General features: G+C 41.5%; 1 protein-coding gene across 3 annotated transcripts in view; it reads left to right on the top strand.

Annotated features, from left to right (window-relative positions):
• Positions 1–15,576, top strand: part of GRB10 (growth factor receptor bound protein 10) — a 148,474-nt gene that overhangs the window by 58,103 nt on the left and 74,795 nt on the right. For all 3 annotated transcript variants that reach the window (XM_032181714.1, XM_032181715.1, XM_032181716.1), the window contains exon 3: positions 3,577–3,670. In XM_032181714.1, the coding sequence (XP_032037605.1) occupies positions 3,577–3,670 (94 nt within the window). The remainder of the gene's footprint in view (positions 1–3,576; positions 3,671–15,576) is intronic.

Below are 15,576 nucleotides of genomic sequence, written 5' to 3'. Positions count from 1 at the left end.
AGGGACCTGGGGATTAAACTGTGGAGAAAACACATGACTTATTGGGAGCCCTGTTTCAGCAAGGGGCACGGTGATGGGCCAAAGCAGGTGCCCACTTTGCTGAGGGCCTCAGCCCCGACCTTGCGCCTGACAATAAGGCCGAGCCGGGGCTGCACCATGGCAGCTTGGCACGGAGCAATTATATAACTTTTTTTTTTTTTTTCTTTTTTCCCTTTAACCTTGTTCCTGTGTCTATCTGATTGCTGCTGCAGTTGGCGAGGCGCCATTGTTTGTCTTTGAACAACTGGCATAAATAGATTCTGGAGGGTCATGTGAAACTACCGTGAGCTCTTTAACATCGCGCCGTGCTTACCTTTCCTCGGCTGCCCGCATTGCTGCAGCAGGTGTGGTTTTGTTTATGCAGGCCGGCCACTGTACTTTAGCAACGGGGCTGTGCTGGCCCTTAGCGCCCCGAGGAAACCTTTTGCTCCATGCTTGGCTTGAGTTGCAGGCAGGCTCTGCAGACGTGAGCAGGGCTTTGCACCTCCTCAGACAGGCAGGGGCGTCGCATCCCAGGTTTAGCAACTGGAACTGCTGCCTCTGGAAAGGTTGCTGCAGGATATGGTGACGCTGGCTTGAGCGTTGTGAATAAGGCCTGTGCTTCTCACTTCTTGTGGTGCAGCTCTAAGGTTACACCGGAGAGGGTGTATCCTATTCGTGTGACTTACTGGCAATTGCTAGTTAAAAATCTGTTTTAACTGAAGAGTTGTAGGTTTGCATCCAGCTGTAGGTCTTCATATCTGAAATAAGGTCTTACCAGTTAACAGTTCGTGTGTGGTGCTGTGAGAAACCCCAGAGATGCATCTCAGCCACATCTCGCCTCCATTACAGTAGGAACTTCCCCTTCCCGTAGGGACTTTGATGTGTTGGGACAGCTGTAAACACATCAGGTGTGCAACAAATAGCTTACAACTGCTTTTCTTGTTCAACCTTTACTTCCCTTGGGTTGACCTGTTGCTCTTCTTTGCCATGGGACAAAACACAACTGCATCTGTGCATTAGAAATCTTTGCTTGTTTGTGCGAGGGGGAACCAAGGGTGCTCAACTGCATCAACATCTGCGGGGTTTTAATGACCTGAAAAACATTTGAGATGTTGAGTTTCACAGGGAAAGTGCACGAAGAAAAACTGTGTTGAGAGGATGTTCTTCTTTATTCTTAGTGCCTGGGATGTCCAGCTCTCAGCCTTTGTACCAGGTGTGAAATACCTGAGGAGCAGTCAGCTTCAGCTTTGAGTTTTGACTGAAACTTTTCCTAGATAAGTTTTTCTTCCCCACTATTGACCTTGGAGCCTTTGAAAGTATTACTTTAAACTTCTGGGGGTACAGGCTCCTTTGGTATGTGATTTCTGCTTCCTGCAGTTACCGTGTCATAATGTAAGTCCCAGCTTTTTTGTCTGAAACTTAAAATTGAGATATTCTGGTCCAGGTCAGTGCTGACTGTGTGGTAGCCCAGAGAAAATGAGAGATGTGAAAGGGAGCACTGAAGGGAGGAGGTAGCCAACACAGAGTCAGAAGGCTTAGTGGTCTCCATTGTATCTGGCATAGGTAGACAAATATGTGTATCTTATCATATTACTACCTGGACAAGCTGGAAATGTGGGCCCATGTGAACCTAATGAGGTTCAGCAAGTCCAAGAGCAAACTTCTGCGCCTGTGTTGGGGCAATTCCAGACATGAGCACAGATGGGGAGAAGAGCTCATTGGGAGCAGCCCTGCAGAGAAGGACTTGGGGGTTCTGGTGGACAAAAAGCTCGACATGAGCCAGCAGTGAGTGCTTGCAGCCCAGAAGGCCAACTGTGTCCTGGGCTACATCAACAGAGGGATGGCCAGCAGGGCGGGTGAGGTGGTTGTCCCCTTCTCCTCTGCCCTTGTGAGGCCCCAACTGGACTGCTGTGTATAGGTCTGGGGCCCCCAGCACAAGAAAGATGTGGGGCTATTAGAGTGGGTCCAGAGGAGGGCCATGAGGATGATCAGAGGGCTGGAGCACCTCTCATGCGAAGAAAAGCTGAGAGCTGGGGATGTTCAGCCTGGAGAAGAGAAGGATCAAGAGTAACCTTATTGCAGCTTTTCAATACTTAAAGGGGGCTTATAAAAAAGATACAGAGCAACTTTTTGCTCAGGCATATAATGATGTGACAAGGAGTAATGGATTTAAACTAAAAGAAGGTAGATTTAGATTAAATACAAGGTAAAAGTTCTTTACTCTGAGGGTGGTGAGGCACTGGCACAGGTTGCCTAGAGAAGCTGTGAATGCCCCATCCCTGGAGGTGCTCAAGGCCAGGCTGGAATGGGCTTTGGGTCTGGTGGGAGATGTCCCTGCCCATGGCAAGGGGTTGAAACTGGGTGGTCTGTAAGGTTGCTTCCTATCCAAGCTGTTCTATGATATATTTATTTGTAAAAACCTCTCTTAGTCATGCCACCATTGGCAGTTCTTGTCTTAGGAGTGCCTGGGGGCTCCTGAACTGGTACGATTTTAAGCATTAGCTTATATTCCGTAAGCTGGTAAAGTTGTGCTTCACTCACAGTTGCACGTAGTTGAAGTCCTGTTTGCTGAGTCCACATCATTGGTCTGCCATAATTGTCATTTGCCGTGAAGGTGGTTCCTTTGCTTTGACAGGCATGCTATTATGTATTTACATGCTATTTATGTATTTATTTCACACTTTGGGCACAGTAGGAAAGTGTATGAAGTCATGTATATCACTGTAGCATAGTCTGTTATGCAGCCAACTTCATGTGCTTGCTTCTGTTTGTCCATACCTGCCCTTAATTGGTATATGCAGAGGTATACCAACTTTGTAAGCCTGTGTACTAGCTCTAAATTTCCTTCTCATATTCATATTTCTGAAACTTGGTGTGACTTATCTTGCTTTTTTTATTTACTTTTTTTTTTGTTTATATTTCAGTTTTCTTGCTTTCTCCTAGCCTTCTCTTCTGGCAAGATCTGTGAGAAACCATGGTATTTTAGACTTAGCCAAATTCAGTGTGTGTTAAAACTTCTTGAAACCTGATCTTGTGAGAGTTCTAGTATGAAAAAAATTCAGGTTGGCATCCAGAACCATGGATGTTTAGATAAACTGAACTTCTGGTTCCTCTTGAGGTTTGGTAGTTCACTACTGAATCCGTTTCAGTCCAGTTAATTAGTTACAAACCCCTAAGCCACAGCCTTGGAATTAAAGAAAACAAAGCCCCAAGCTTCCACATAATTTGATTCAAGAAGAAACTTTTGTTGAACTAGGAAATGCATTTATATTACTATTTCCCAGTTTGAAACGTAAAATTGATATCCATCCAGATCAGCCAGCAACATAGTCATTTATTCTGGATTCACGCTGCCTGTATTAATGTGGCAGTCTAGTGTCCCCCGATACGCACAAATCTTATTTTTTTCCTTCCCATTCTCCAACATTGGTTTCTCCTTTTAGAGGTATGGCAGAGATTTTTCTCCTGTCAATGTTTTTGGCTCTGCACAACGTAGCTTACAGGGAGTACAGAGTGCCTGTTTTTGACGAGATTTTTCTGCTCTTCTCTTCTCAGGACAATGTAGATCAGACTTCTGCTCATGGTCGGCGGGATCTGGTGGAACCAGGTTTCCAAGAACCATCTAATCGCATCTCCCTAAATCACCAAGGTAAGAAACAGTGGGTACAAATCCAGTCTCCTTGGGGGAAAGCCAGAGTGCTGTGGATGCAGAGGTAGTTTTTCCTCCATGTTGCAGTTTGTCCTTGTTAAAAAAAATTACTGGACCAAAAGTTCTGGATTGTTGGAGTAGGAGAGCTGAAGATGTAGTTGTTTGGTGTTTTTTTTTTTTTTTTTTTTTTTTTTTTTGTCACAACTATCCTGTGAGCTGTGGATGAAGATGGCTAAGAACCTGTGGTGAACCTGAAGTCTTGTAGCCCAAATTAGGACTGTCAGCCTGGGCAGAAGGAATATCCTCCTCTTTTTAGGGGAGGAAGAGTGGAGTCCTGAAATTTAATTCAACATTTGCAATGTTAACATTACACTTTAAAAACTTTAACCAGGTGTAAAAATGGTTCAGGGCTCTGGCTCAACTCTTTACTTCTGCAACAAAAGAATGTTTACTTGCTTTGCATGATGGAAATCACCTCATGCAGGGGCAAGGCAGTCTTGAACTAGATGTTGTAAAGCTGATGCCTTGAGATGTGCAAATGCTGGGGCAGATTTACATGGGTGACTTCTGAAGCTTTCTTTGAATGTCCCCCATTCATCAGGGAACACATTCGCTGTGGTTTAAGTTCATTGGATGAAGTGACAGTAGTTGTGGCTGCTGCTTATGCAGTCTGAATAGATATTGAAAAGATAGGGAGTATTGCATTTTGATGGCTGAGTGGTAACTTTGCAGCCTAACATCTACCTAACAGGTCAATACTTCATTTTCAAGTCCTTCTTTTCCCCTAGCAATGTTACAGCACTGAAAGAATCCATATGGGGTCACCTGGTGTGTGGCTCTGCCTCAGCTACATTGAGGCGGCGGATGTGTCTAGGCAAAATGGTCCAAACTAATTTTCAAAGCAGGTATCTTTACAGAGAATGCTTTTTGTAGGGGTATTGTCAGTTAAAGGCCTGTTTCTACAGTAGGACTCAATCAATGTTTTTCCCTGTAGTTTCTGAAGTAGAGTTCACCTTTGCAGCCACAGGCTGTGTTGATATTTTTGTTAGCCGACTGACAGCAATCAAATCCAGTATTTCTCAAATCTTACTGATTTTATTGCTGAAGTAGGTATCTAGCACATTTTTAATCTTCCCTGCCCCTGTGACTATAAAATGCTGTTATGTAAGTGGCACAGGCTAAGAAAAGAAATCTGCACGTCCAGTGGTGGCCTCTAATGCTGCGTTTGGCTGTAGCGCTTCATCTTTTCCCAGTGCTGAAGGGAAACAAAGTGTTTTACAGCAATGATAGCTATTCTTTCAATATCTTTTTGAAAATGGAAGTGTAATGTTATGGCATGTCCCATTTGTTTGTTCAGTCCAAGTACAAGCTTCTACCTTGTTTTACAGTCTATGAAATACACGTTCTTGTCCAATAACTTGGGAGTACAGCTATTTTAACAGCTGCCCCATAGTCCAGTAACCCATTAATGAATAGTACATAGGAAAATGTAACGTGAAGAACTTCAGAGGGATTTGTGACATGGTGTGAACTAGTTCCAATGCAGCGATATTAGACTAGATTATTAAAGTGGGGTTTTATGTTCTGTGGCAGTTTGTTTTTTTTGTTGTTGTTTTTTTTTTTTAATTCCTACAATAAATTGTGTTATCCGTTAATTTCTGTTAAAACGTTGCTGACGCTGGTTTAGATGAAAAACCGAAGAGTAAAGCTGTATCCAAAAGTAACTTGCAGCATTTTGATAAGTTTATCTATGCTTTATGGTACATGTGGATTACGCTGATGATAAAGATATTTGCAACAGACTGTGGCCAGTTTTGCTTCCAGTTATATACAATATTACTTGCTGAGCTCAGCTTATACTGACTAGCGGATCTAAAGCTTTTATTCCTGCATTTCGCAACAGTTTTAAGGAAAGCCAATAGGCCTGCAACAAAGCAGGTTTAATGCATATTTAACTTGAGCAGAAATTCTGGAATGTTTACAACTGACTAAAATATCTGATGTGTTAAGTACCCCTGCCCCCCCCCCCCTCCAGCCTTTTTCCCTTTGGTGTGTTGTGTCTGAACTACTGCAGCTGAACTTTGAGCAACCATACTTGTTATGTTTTTTTGTGTGTTTTTTTTTTTTTTTTGTGTATACACTTCCAATTCATACCTGACCACCTTGCTCAGTGAGCACAGCAGATTTGCCAGTTTCTGTTGAACATTAACCTACAGCTCTTTGCTTTTCTCTCGGAAAGCTTTGGTACAAGCACTTACAATTCTGAACCAGACCCTGCTTTCCACGGCCTGCAAAAATGGTGATTAGCTTCCTTTGAGGTATCTCAATCTCTTCAACACAAACTGGAAAAAGAGCATGCAAGTGGAGACTGAGATATCCCTGCCAACTGTCCCCATGTGAATAAGCTCTTTCTTGAGAAGGGTATTTCAAGTACACGTTTCCTGCTGAATCACTCTTTTACACAAGCAGTTGCTGTATAACTATTCAGCTTTTTATTTTAAAAGAATATCTTGTAATGATTTGGGAGCAGAGAATACTACTTGTAAAGCAAGGAGTCTTAAAATATGCAGGTTTCATATAAAACAAATGTAGGAGACGTTGAGTGCAGATGGAATAGTATTTTTTCCTATGAATAGGTTAATAACTGCTTTTGTGTAGATATGCTAATAACACACGTTAACAATAAGTATTTATATATATATAAGCCATTATTTAGTATTCACTTACAAGTCATTTTGCCAGCTGGATAAGTTTCATAAAAGTACTAAACCTGAGAAGAACAGGAAGTAGGATTTCTTACCTATATTCTCCAAATCTACTTCATAAATGAAATGCAAGGGAAAAGAAAGAAAACTTCATCCGGTAGAACAGTGCTAATACTCAGTGAAGTAAAGAAGCAGGTGTGCTTCAGCTACCTATTGAAAGTCCTGTTTGTCTACCACAAAGTACAAAAGCCAGGATTTTGGCAGTTAATAGACAGCAAGTCAAGTACTTCTTGAGCAGTCACTCCAGATGCTGTAGTAAAGCCGAGAGCATGGAGAAGAAACATGTCTAAACTATGGGGCACATCCTAAAGAATTAGGGAAAGAGGTGAGGAAATGATCAAAGCAATTATTTACCATCTTTCAAAACACAATGAGAAAGAGGAAGTAAAAGCATGCTTAGAGGCGCAGCTCTTGTGTGTTTGGTGTTATTTTTTTTTTTCTTCCCCCAGCAGGAGTGTGGAGATGAAGCCTAGTCAGCCACGTATCAGTTCTGTAAAATGTGCAGTACTCACAAATGTTTCGTATTTTACAGTGGCGGGGTTCCTTGCAGCATTTGTATGCTGTCCAATAGGGAGGGCAATGATCTGGGGACCGTAATGATGATTTCAGTCCAAATGCTTGCATTCACACTGAGATACTGCTTTGAGGTCTTTATTAGAGGCGATCAGCTCCAGCACTCATTCCTTCTGCCCCCGCACACCCAAGGGGTGCTGCCGGTTCTCCTCTCTGCCTAAGCACCTCTATAGTTCAGCCTCCGCTCCCCTTGATTGAGTGCACCACTGTGGGGTACCACAGGAGCTGATCTTCAATGTGTCTTGTTAGCAAGATAAGGTTGCTTCACCGATTTCCCTACGCTACCTAGGAGTAGCCTTGCTGTATGAAATATGATAGCAAAATACAGCATGCTACAGAAAACTAGATAAGCAACTGGATTTATTTATTCTCAGACTTCATGGGGGCTTAACCTGCAGGCTGTGCTGCTGCCATTTCTCTTCTCGCTCCGTGCTTCTGGGCTTTTCTTCCTTGAGCTCATTCTCATTTGTTTCTCTAACAAGCAGTAAATAATGCCAACTTCAGTCCCAGCTTATGGGCAGTACTTTTTATTAATACTTGACATGCTTTTTAGAGGTAGTGTAGCTACTTATTCAAACTTTGGAAGTCAGGCATAAATAAGATGCATTCTGTCACCTTAACTTTTAATGGAAGTATTCGACATGCAGTTCTGGCACTTTCTTTATGTGTTTACTTGTAGAGATGATTGTTGGTGTCTGTACAAATGTGTTTTGTCGTGGGTCTGTAATGAAAGATTCATCTCCCTTTTATATCTGCATTCGTGCTTTCAGTAGCTGTCTCAGCTATTGTTGGGCTCGATGCTTTTTGTTCCAGGAGTTCCCAGAGGGAGCTGAGCTGAACACTGCTGTACCTCTGGCTCCGCAGCCAGATGGCTTCAGCAGCAGAAAGAAAACAGTGAGATGAGTTGTTATAGCCAACAGCAGTCCTTTGTCAACAGCCAGCTCATCCTTTGGTCTTTTTTGGCTGGTCCTGGTAGGAAATCTTGCCTACAGTGAGATGGTGAAGATGCTGTGGTTGTAGATCAGTTGGCTTTAGGCTTCCCTGGTGTTATGCCTGTACAGACCACTTGTTCCCACTGAGCAGTGCTGTCTTCTCTTGAGGCAGATGCTCTCCTCTCCCTCGCTGGCTTGGAACTGAGAGGTAACTTCTACGGAGGTGATAGAAGTCTGATGGTGGGATGTGCCTTTGTAGCACACTGCTTGGGTCCAGAAAATACAAGGCTATGTGAATGCACAAGAAATTTTGAGTGAGTATGGGCTTAAATGAGGTAGTACAATGACTAAGGTTTAACCCAGGGAAATAACATTCTGTAGCCCTTTTTCTCCAGCAGTACTATTGTTATTTGCTTTAAATGTCTTGCCTTTTGCATCTGCCTGATGATAGGCACGTGAGGTTGAGGCAGTTTTGTTGTTAGCTTTTTAACTAAAGAATGTGTTTAGTAACCACTGGTGCTACCTCTGGTATGCTTCAGTCATGGGATCCCAGTGGGATGAATCAGTTATTTGGTGTATCAGGACTAACCCATGTTTTTGCAGAATCCAGCTGGTACTGAATGGAAAATGTAGAATGAAATACAGATAGTTTTGTTTGTATTGCAAAGACAATACCGAAAGCTGCCAGACATTCATGAATTCTCATGTATTGTATAAATGTTTTCGTCATTGTCCAGCCTTAGAAAAAAACACCATTACTGCCAAAAAGATTTACACTAACTACCATTACACACAGAACTGAGCCTGCACTTCCTGCCTAGCTCATTACAGTACCTTTGTCTTATTTTAGAGAAGGCTTCTATTGTATTTTGTGATGAATCTTGTTAGCACAGTTTCTAGGAGGGCGCCCAGAATAGCTGTGGAGAAGTTTAACTTTCCTAATTATATTAGTTCCCAAACCCTTGGGCTGACAGAACTCTGAAAAAAATTGAAAAGATGAAAAGAAGACAAAGGAGGTTGTTTTTTAGTACAGATAGCTTGACGCAGAACTCTGAAGTTACAGAAAGACAAATTTGACCAGCTGATTGAGTACAGCAGGAAAACTCTGTATATATAAGAGCTGCTAATGATGATTGAGTGAAATCAGTGAAATGAGAAGAAACAGGCCAAGTACAGTTTAAAATGCTTGCATGTTCATAGAAACGTATTTTCAGATGACTGATGGATTTTCTTTTATGTTTCATTAACTAGGGATTAACTGTTGCTTTCTTAGCTGTAAAAGAAGGGAGAAAGACTTCACATTAACCTGTAAGAGTTTTAATATCAAGTTTGCAAATCTTTTGTTTTGGATATATTTAAAATTGAGAGTATTCCCTGAAGCCACCTGATGAGAGTGTTTTTAAAAACAAACAAAAACCGGAAAAAAAACAACCTCAAATCTCACAGTTGGCAGACATAGGATTTTAAACATGTTTTATAATTTATCATGGTTCTATGTTTTCTATTTACATGACCATCAAGGTAAATTCATAAGCTTTAAGCCTATTTTCGATTATGATTTATGAAAAATTATAAAGTTATTACTACATTTGCAATTAAATTCTTGACATGTTGGAGGAGAGAGAGTCTCTAGGCTTGTAGTGGTTGCACTGGGGGAGCAGGTGGAGCTGGGCTGAGGCTGAGGAGTTGCGTTCCTTACCTCAGATAATCCATGACACTATCCCAGGCCCTAGGGGAATGAAGCTGCATGGATTTTATGGCTGAGAAGGTGTTTTTTTCATCCTGAAGATAGAGGGATGGTGTTCCTACACTTTCTCTTTCAAGATTTCTGTCTCCAGTTATCCCTGGGGGGGATTCACAAGGTGTGAACTTAGGAGTGATTAGAAGCTCATTTCTTGTTACTCTTGCTCAATTCCTGCCTGAGGCTTTGGGAGGGGAGGATGTAAATTTGGCATCTGGATACTGTGATTCTGGTGCTCCTGTCTAGATGTTTCTCAGTGTGAGAGGGTGCTTACTTCCCTTACCCCTTGTGTGGATGTATTTGAGAACATGTTAGCTTGACACTTGTACAAGCCTAAAGTATGCTAGTGATGACTAAGATCACTGCAAATGCTGTAATTTGTTTAATAGCGTCTCCCTCTAAAATAAAATTTCCTTTTTCATTCTCTTTTGTCCTTAATTAAGGGATGTGCATTTCCTGCTACCACTGAAGTGGAGCTAAGGCCACCTGCCAGAGCAGTCATAATTTTGCATCCCTCAGCCAGGTTACAGCTAAGTAACACAAGGGATGGTACATGGACATGCTCTTTTTGTGTGTGTGGGGGGTGCACTCTGGGGCATCTTGTGGAGAAATTTCCTTGTGTGCTGCAGCTATTGCAGGACTGATGACTGCCTGTTTTTGGGGGGTGGTCAGGGAGGGTTTGGGGCACCGCTAAGTGCATGGGTGTGCCGGCCTCTTCTGTCTGCAAAAGGCAAATGTTCAAGTAAGGCACTTGTTTGCTGTCAGCACATTTCCCGTGAGGTACATCAGCTGAGAGCAGCGAGTGGTGCCGTCACCCTCACGGATGGTTCCAGTGCCCATGCTGCTCCTCCAGTAGTGTTACAGTGGCTGGCTGCTGGCTTGTCTCCCTGTAGGCCTCGCTGTGCACTCGGGTTAGCAGGAGAACAACTACACAGCACCTTGCATAAGCTGTGAGGTGCCCTGAGAAAAGCAATTGGGAAGTCCTTCCTGGAGAGGACTCTTTGTTCGGGCTTCTCATTTCCCTCTTCAGGCTCCCAAGCAGTGATGACTGACAGGAACTCTTCCTTCCATCTTGTCTTAAGAAATCGCTTTTGCCCCAGTGTAGGCTGATAGTCAAACCTGAGCAAGGTTAAATTGAGATGCTTTATTGTCAGCGTTGAATATTGACCAAGGATTTGTTCTTGTGGGTCATTAAAGCATGAGCCTTAGAAACCAGCAGTCCACCTCAGTGATGGACAGGAAGCCAGTACCCGTATGTAGCGTGTGATCTCCAGAGTCCTGTGCTTCTGATGGAAATGGTGTGCTTGGGGAAACCTAGATGCTAGATGGAAACCAAGATCTCACGGTCTACTTATGGTGAGGTGCTTCTCCCAGGTACCTGGCTCAGCTCATTTCTTATGCTCTTACCTCATTTTTTCTTAAATTTGCTTTTATTTATTTATTTATTCTACGTGAGTAAATGAGCTCCAAATCCTAGTGTGTGCTCTCTCCTGTGTAAATCTATTCATGCAGCAACTTACATCATCCCCATCCTTTCTGTAAGCAAATTAGTAAAGCAGCTGAGTACAATAGATTTCAATATTTTTTTATTGTCTTACATGCTGATTTATTTACTGTCCAACAGGTAGGGGGAGACTTGTGGTCTCAGGTTGTCCTCTACTTCCTAGGTGGCTTATTTGTTCAATTTGAGTTAATGGTCCATAATTGAGCTGAGTGATCTGAAATGTCCTCTTCTAATTTAATCACTGTAAGTTAACTGTAAAACCTTGAGATGAGCTCATATGTTTTCTGGAATAATTTTATTGCCTTTAGTTATGTTTTATTTGTTTTCTTTTGTAATCTGACTAATTTTGTACTGTCAAGATGCTAAGGGGAATGGAAGGATGGAAAGCAATACTACCAGTGAAAAGGCTGCTCTTGTGATAGATTCCGGATGAATTAGCATGGCTGAGCTGAATTCTTGTCTGTGCTATTCTCCCATCTTCCTGCACGACCTTGGGTTCTGGTTAGTTTTCCCTGTTAGGGCTGTGTGTTTTAAGTGTATTTTGCTTTATGTAAGAACTTTTTGAACCTTTCAGTGAAGGTGTCATAGCCAAATGTCAAAACATGTCTGTGGACACTTAAATTGTCTGAGTATAATGAGCTTTCCAGCTAGGAAGGTTGATTTATTATGTAGCCTACTTTTTAATCATGCCATAACAAAGGCAGTTGTTCAGTAAAGTGTCTTTCTAGCATCATAATATTGACTTCAAATTCTGACACTTTAACCAAAATCAAATCCTAAATTGCAAAGGTGATTTGACATGTAAAGAGGGAGGGTATATTTAAAGATGGAAACAATCTTTGTCACTGTAGTTCTGCTGTCTGTTATGATATAGTGTTTAAATATATATATAGTAAAGCATAAGTACCTCTGATTTTGAAATAAAAGTGCTATGTCACAATGCAAGGTCAGCTTTAATGGAGAAAGAACTGTTGTTCAATACTTGATTATGTGAAAAGCTCTTAGATGCTAATCTGATTTCATGACTGTTGTGTTCAAGTCTGAAATAAAGATATTCTGCTTATTTCAACTGTTAAGCGCATCAGCTCTAAGTAAATGGGAATTTGATTGCAATTTATCTGCATTACATGTGATGTTTGAAATTCCTGTGACCAAAGAGGGAAGTATTTTTTTGTAAATTTCTGTCTGCTTTGGTGAAATCAGGAAATTGGTATTGAGAGCACAGTGTTTCTGTGCTATCATAAGGCAACGGGAAAACAGCCCTCCCCCCGCCCCAAATACCCAGTCCTATGAAAGTTATTTTTAAGAACATAATAACAGCGGTGTGGCAAAGTAGAGGAAGTTGTTGTGCCAGAAACTACTCCCTGAATTCTTGAAACCGACTAGACTAGAGCTTGGCAAGAAACCTTTTAACAGCCTTAGTTCACTAGTACATTTAGCAATTTTGGGACTAGACATCATTTTTCCCAGAATACAATCCATTTAACTTCAGATAAAGACCTGAGTTACTCCTACCCCCATTTAAAGCATACTGAACTGATTTGTGTTCTGTCTCTGATCAGCCACGTACCTTTGATCTCACTTGTGATGGCAGATAATTTCTAATCGCTGACACAATGCAGCCCTCTTGTCTGCAAACAATTCTGGGAGACGTGCATTCAATTTTTAGGTTTTTATTTTCCCTGACCTTTAAGGTTATATTTTTGGTCTCTATCAAAGTGGTGAGAGGGTGGAGAACAGGCAGTGCAGCTCTTTATTTCCTTCCATTGTTTGTCCTAATGATAAAGTGTCCTAACATTTGGTTTCTGTCTCTTCTTTCCAATGCCTCAGGTGGAACAAAATGTGCTAATTTACCTTTTAGTTTCATCCTCTACACAAAGCTTTTATCGTCTTACAAATGAATACAGAAATTTAACTTTGCTCCCTTTAAAAGAAATAAATAAAACCAAGCGCTGTTTAAATCTGTAGCATTTCCTGGGGTAAGAAACAGAATGAGATGGAGGTAAGACTTGTTCTCAAGTGTGAAATGGGGCGTATCTGAGATGCGGCAGTTCTCTTGGCAAAAGTTTTGTGGCTTTAGCATTCCTTATGATTCAACAACTTGCTGGACTTCCTTTTCACTTGTTTGCAGGTCTAAATTAGAGGAGAAATTCTGAATGCTAAACAAAAGTTAGCACGGTACTTAAAAATCAAATGGGTTTTAAAAGGTGGCTGGTACAACTATGGCAAATTTAGGTTAAATAGTCTGGACAATAATAGAATGAGTTTTAAGATTTTAGTATCCTTTTGTGCATAGCAGGGCAAATCACATCATCAGGTAAAGATGGAACACATAATTGAGAGGAAAATGCCCAATTCAAGTTAAAGCTTTAAACAGCACCTTTCTTAAAAATGCCTTTCCTAATCTGTTTATAAAAGTCACTGGTTCTGCCAGATGACTGGGAAGCTAGGACTGCAGATTTCAAGATTTTTCCAGCATAGGAACGTATTGAGTCAAACAAGTTTCACTGGAATGTGTTCATGGTCTGTATCAGCAAGTGTAGCTCAATTCAGTCATGTCAAGAGGAGTATATACTGCGATCTACTCAAGGAAATGGATGTCACTAAAAATACCTGTTTTTTTGTTGTTGGGTGAAAGTAGCCTTTCTTAATGGCAAAGCTGTTGTTTATTTAAATATCAAAATGATTTTCTGAGTTTTTTTAAAAAAGATTCAAAGTTGATGACTGAAGTCAGGCTTAGCATAAAATGGCACAGTTTCTGATGATGGCCACATGCTGGTTCTTCTTGTAAGACCTACATCTATACAGTGTACTTGTGTGTGTCCACCACAAGTCCTCATTGGAAAAGGGCAGTTTGAAAGCAACAAGTGACCTCAAAACGGCTCCTTACTTTATCAAACATTGGGGTCTATGTGGGGTGAAGATTTCTTTGTCAGTCCTCTTGGAAGTTGCATGCAGTAACAAGCCTCCCAAGTCTGCACTGCAGGGTGGTAGAGAGATTCTTATGCTCATATGCAAACTAGCTAGATTGCCTACTATAGCAATTAATTATGGCTGCAGCAGAACTAATTTGCATGTGTTGCTAGTAATCTATACCTCAGGCAGCTATAAGCTGTTCAGAATAATTGGACCTGACCTGAGGTTTTAATGAAATCGGACCACAGGAATCATTGCAGGACATTGCTCAGCGTCCATTTCTTCACCTGAGCTCAATGAAGCATCGATGGGCTCTCCACTCGCACTATCCCCCCTAGCAGGCATTATGAATTATGAAATACTTGCTGGGGTTGGCCACTGGGCATGTGCAGAGCTGGGCAAGGAGTTAGTGCTTGTTCAACAAATTACTTCTTACATGGGATGAAACAAATCACTGCTGGTTGTCTACCCAAGTTTTCCCCATCAGCAAAATGAGGATATTGCTATTGCAAAACTCATGTCAATATGTGGTTGAGATCTGCTTTGTGGGGTGCATGCTGTTTTCACAGATGAAGTCCTGTTTTGTTCATGGTATTAAGTGGGGAGCCAGGCCTGGAGAGATGTAATCAAGACTGAAGTGTTTCCACTGTAACTTTTCTTAGTAATATATCCCCTTCTGTGGAAAACCTCCGCACCTCAAAGGCTATTTCAAGGATCAATGATTTTGTTTTGAGGCTTGGATATCATATGAAGTGTGATGTAAAAGTCTGCGGGCAAATACAGAGGCAGTTTCTTCTTGTCCTTAATGGCGTAGTGGATGGGGCTTCACTCTCTGGTGAGGAAGGAAGCAAGTTGCCTCATTCCCAGTGCATTATCTTGTTTCTGTAATGAATAAGGTAAGGGTCCAGGAAGAAAAAATTAACACATGCTCATACATGAGATTGTATCCTAAGATATAGAGGAAAATGTAGACAGTTACTTTGACATGATGGGTAGCTTTCCTGTAGAGGGACTTGTTGGTATGCAGTATATGATCTAGAAGTGGTAAAAGATAATGCAGCTTTTAAGTGCTGTAGATGTGTTATTTAAGAAGGATTGAAGGTACCTAATTCTGAACTCACTGTAGGGACGTGACCAGTGAATTAAGCTGAAAAGGGTACTTGAAGTTCCCTCTGTGTGTGTGTGTGAAATCAAAGTTGGGAATTGTGAACAGCCTTGCAAGTTGACCTTGGAACATTTACTGAAATAAAAAATTGGCATTAAATGTGGGATTAGGAGATAAGGGAAAACCACTTGAGGCATAAAGCATGGTGAAAAGCCATGGAGTTTCTCTAAGATGGTTTTAGTGTTTAGCTGGAGTGTAACTATTGAATGAGATATAATTCATTTTCATTACTGCAGGAGCCAAGATGTCTACTAATACAGTATTTATATTTGTGGTAATATCTTTCCACCATTGTGTATCTCTGTAAACC

This window comes from Aythya fuligula, chromosome 2, assembly GCF_009819795.1.
Source record: "Aythya fuligula isolate bAytFul2 chromosome 2, bAytFul2.pri, whole genome shotgun sequence".
Taxonomy (NCBI): Eukaryota; Metazoa; Chordata; class Aves; order Anseriformes; family Anatidae; genus Aythya; species Aythya fuligula.
This window is presented reverse-complemented; position numbering and strand designations above follow the sequence as displayed.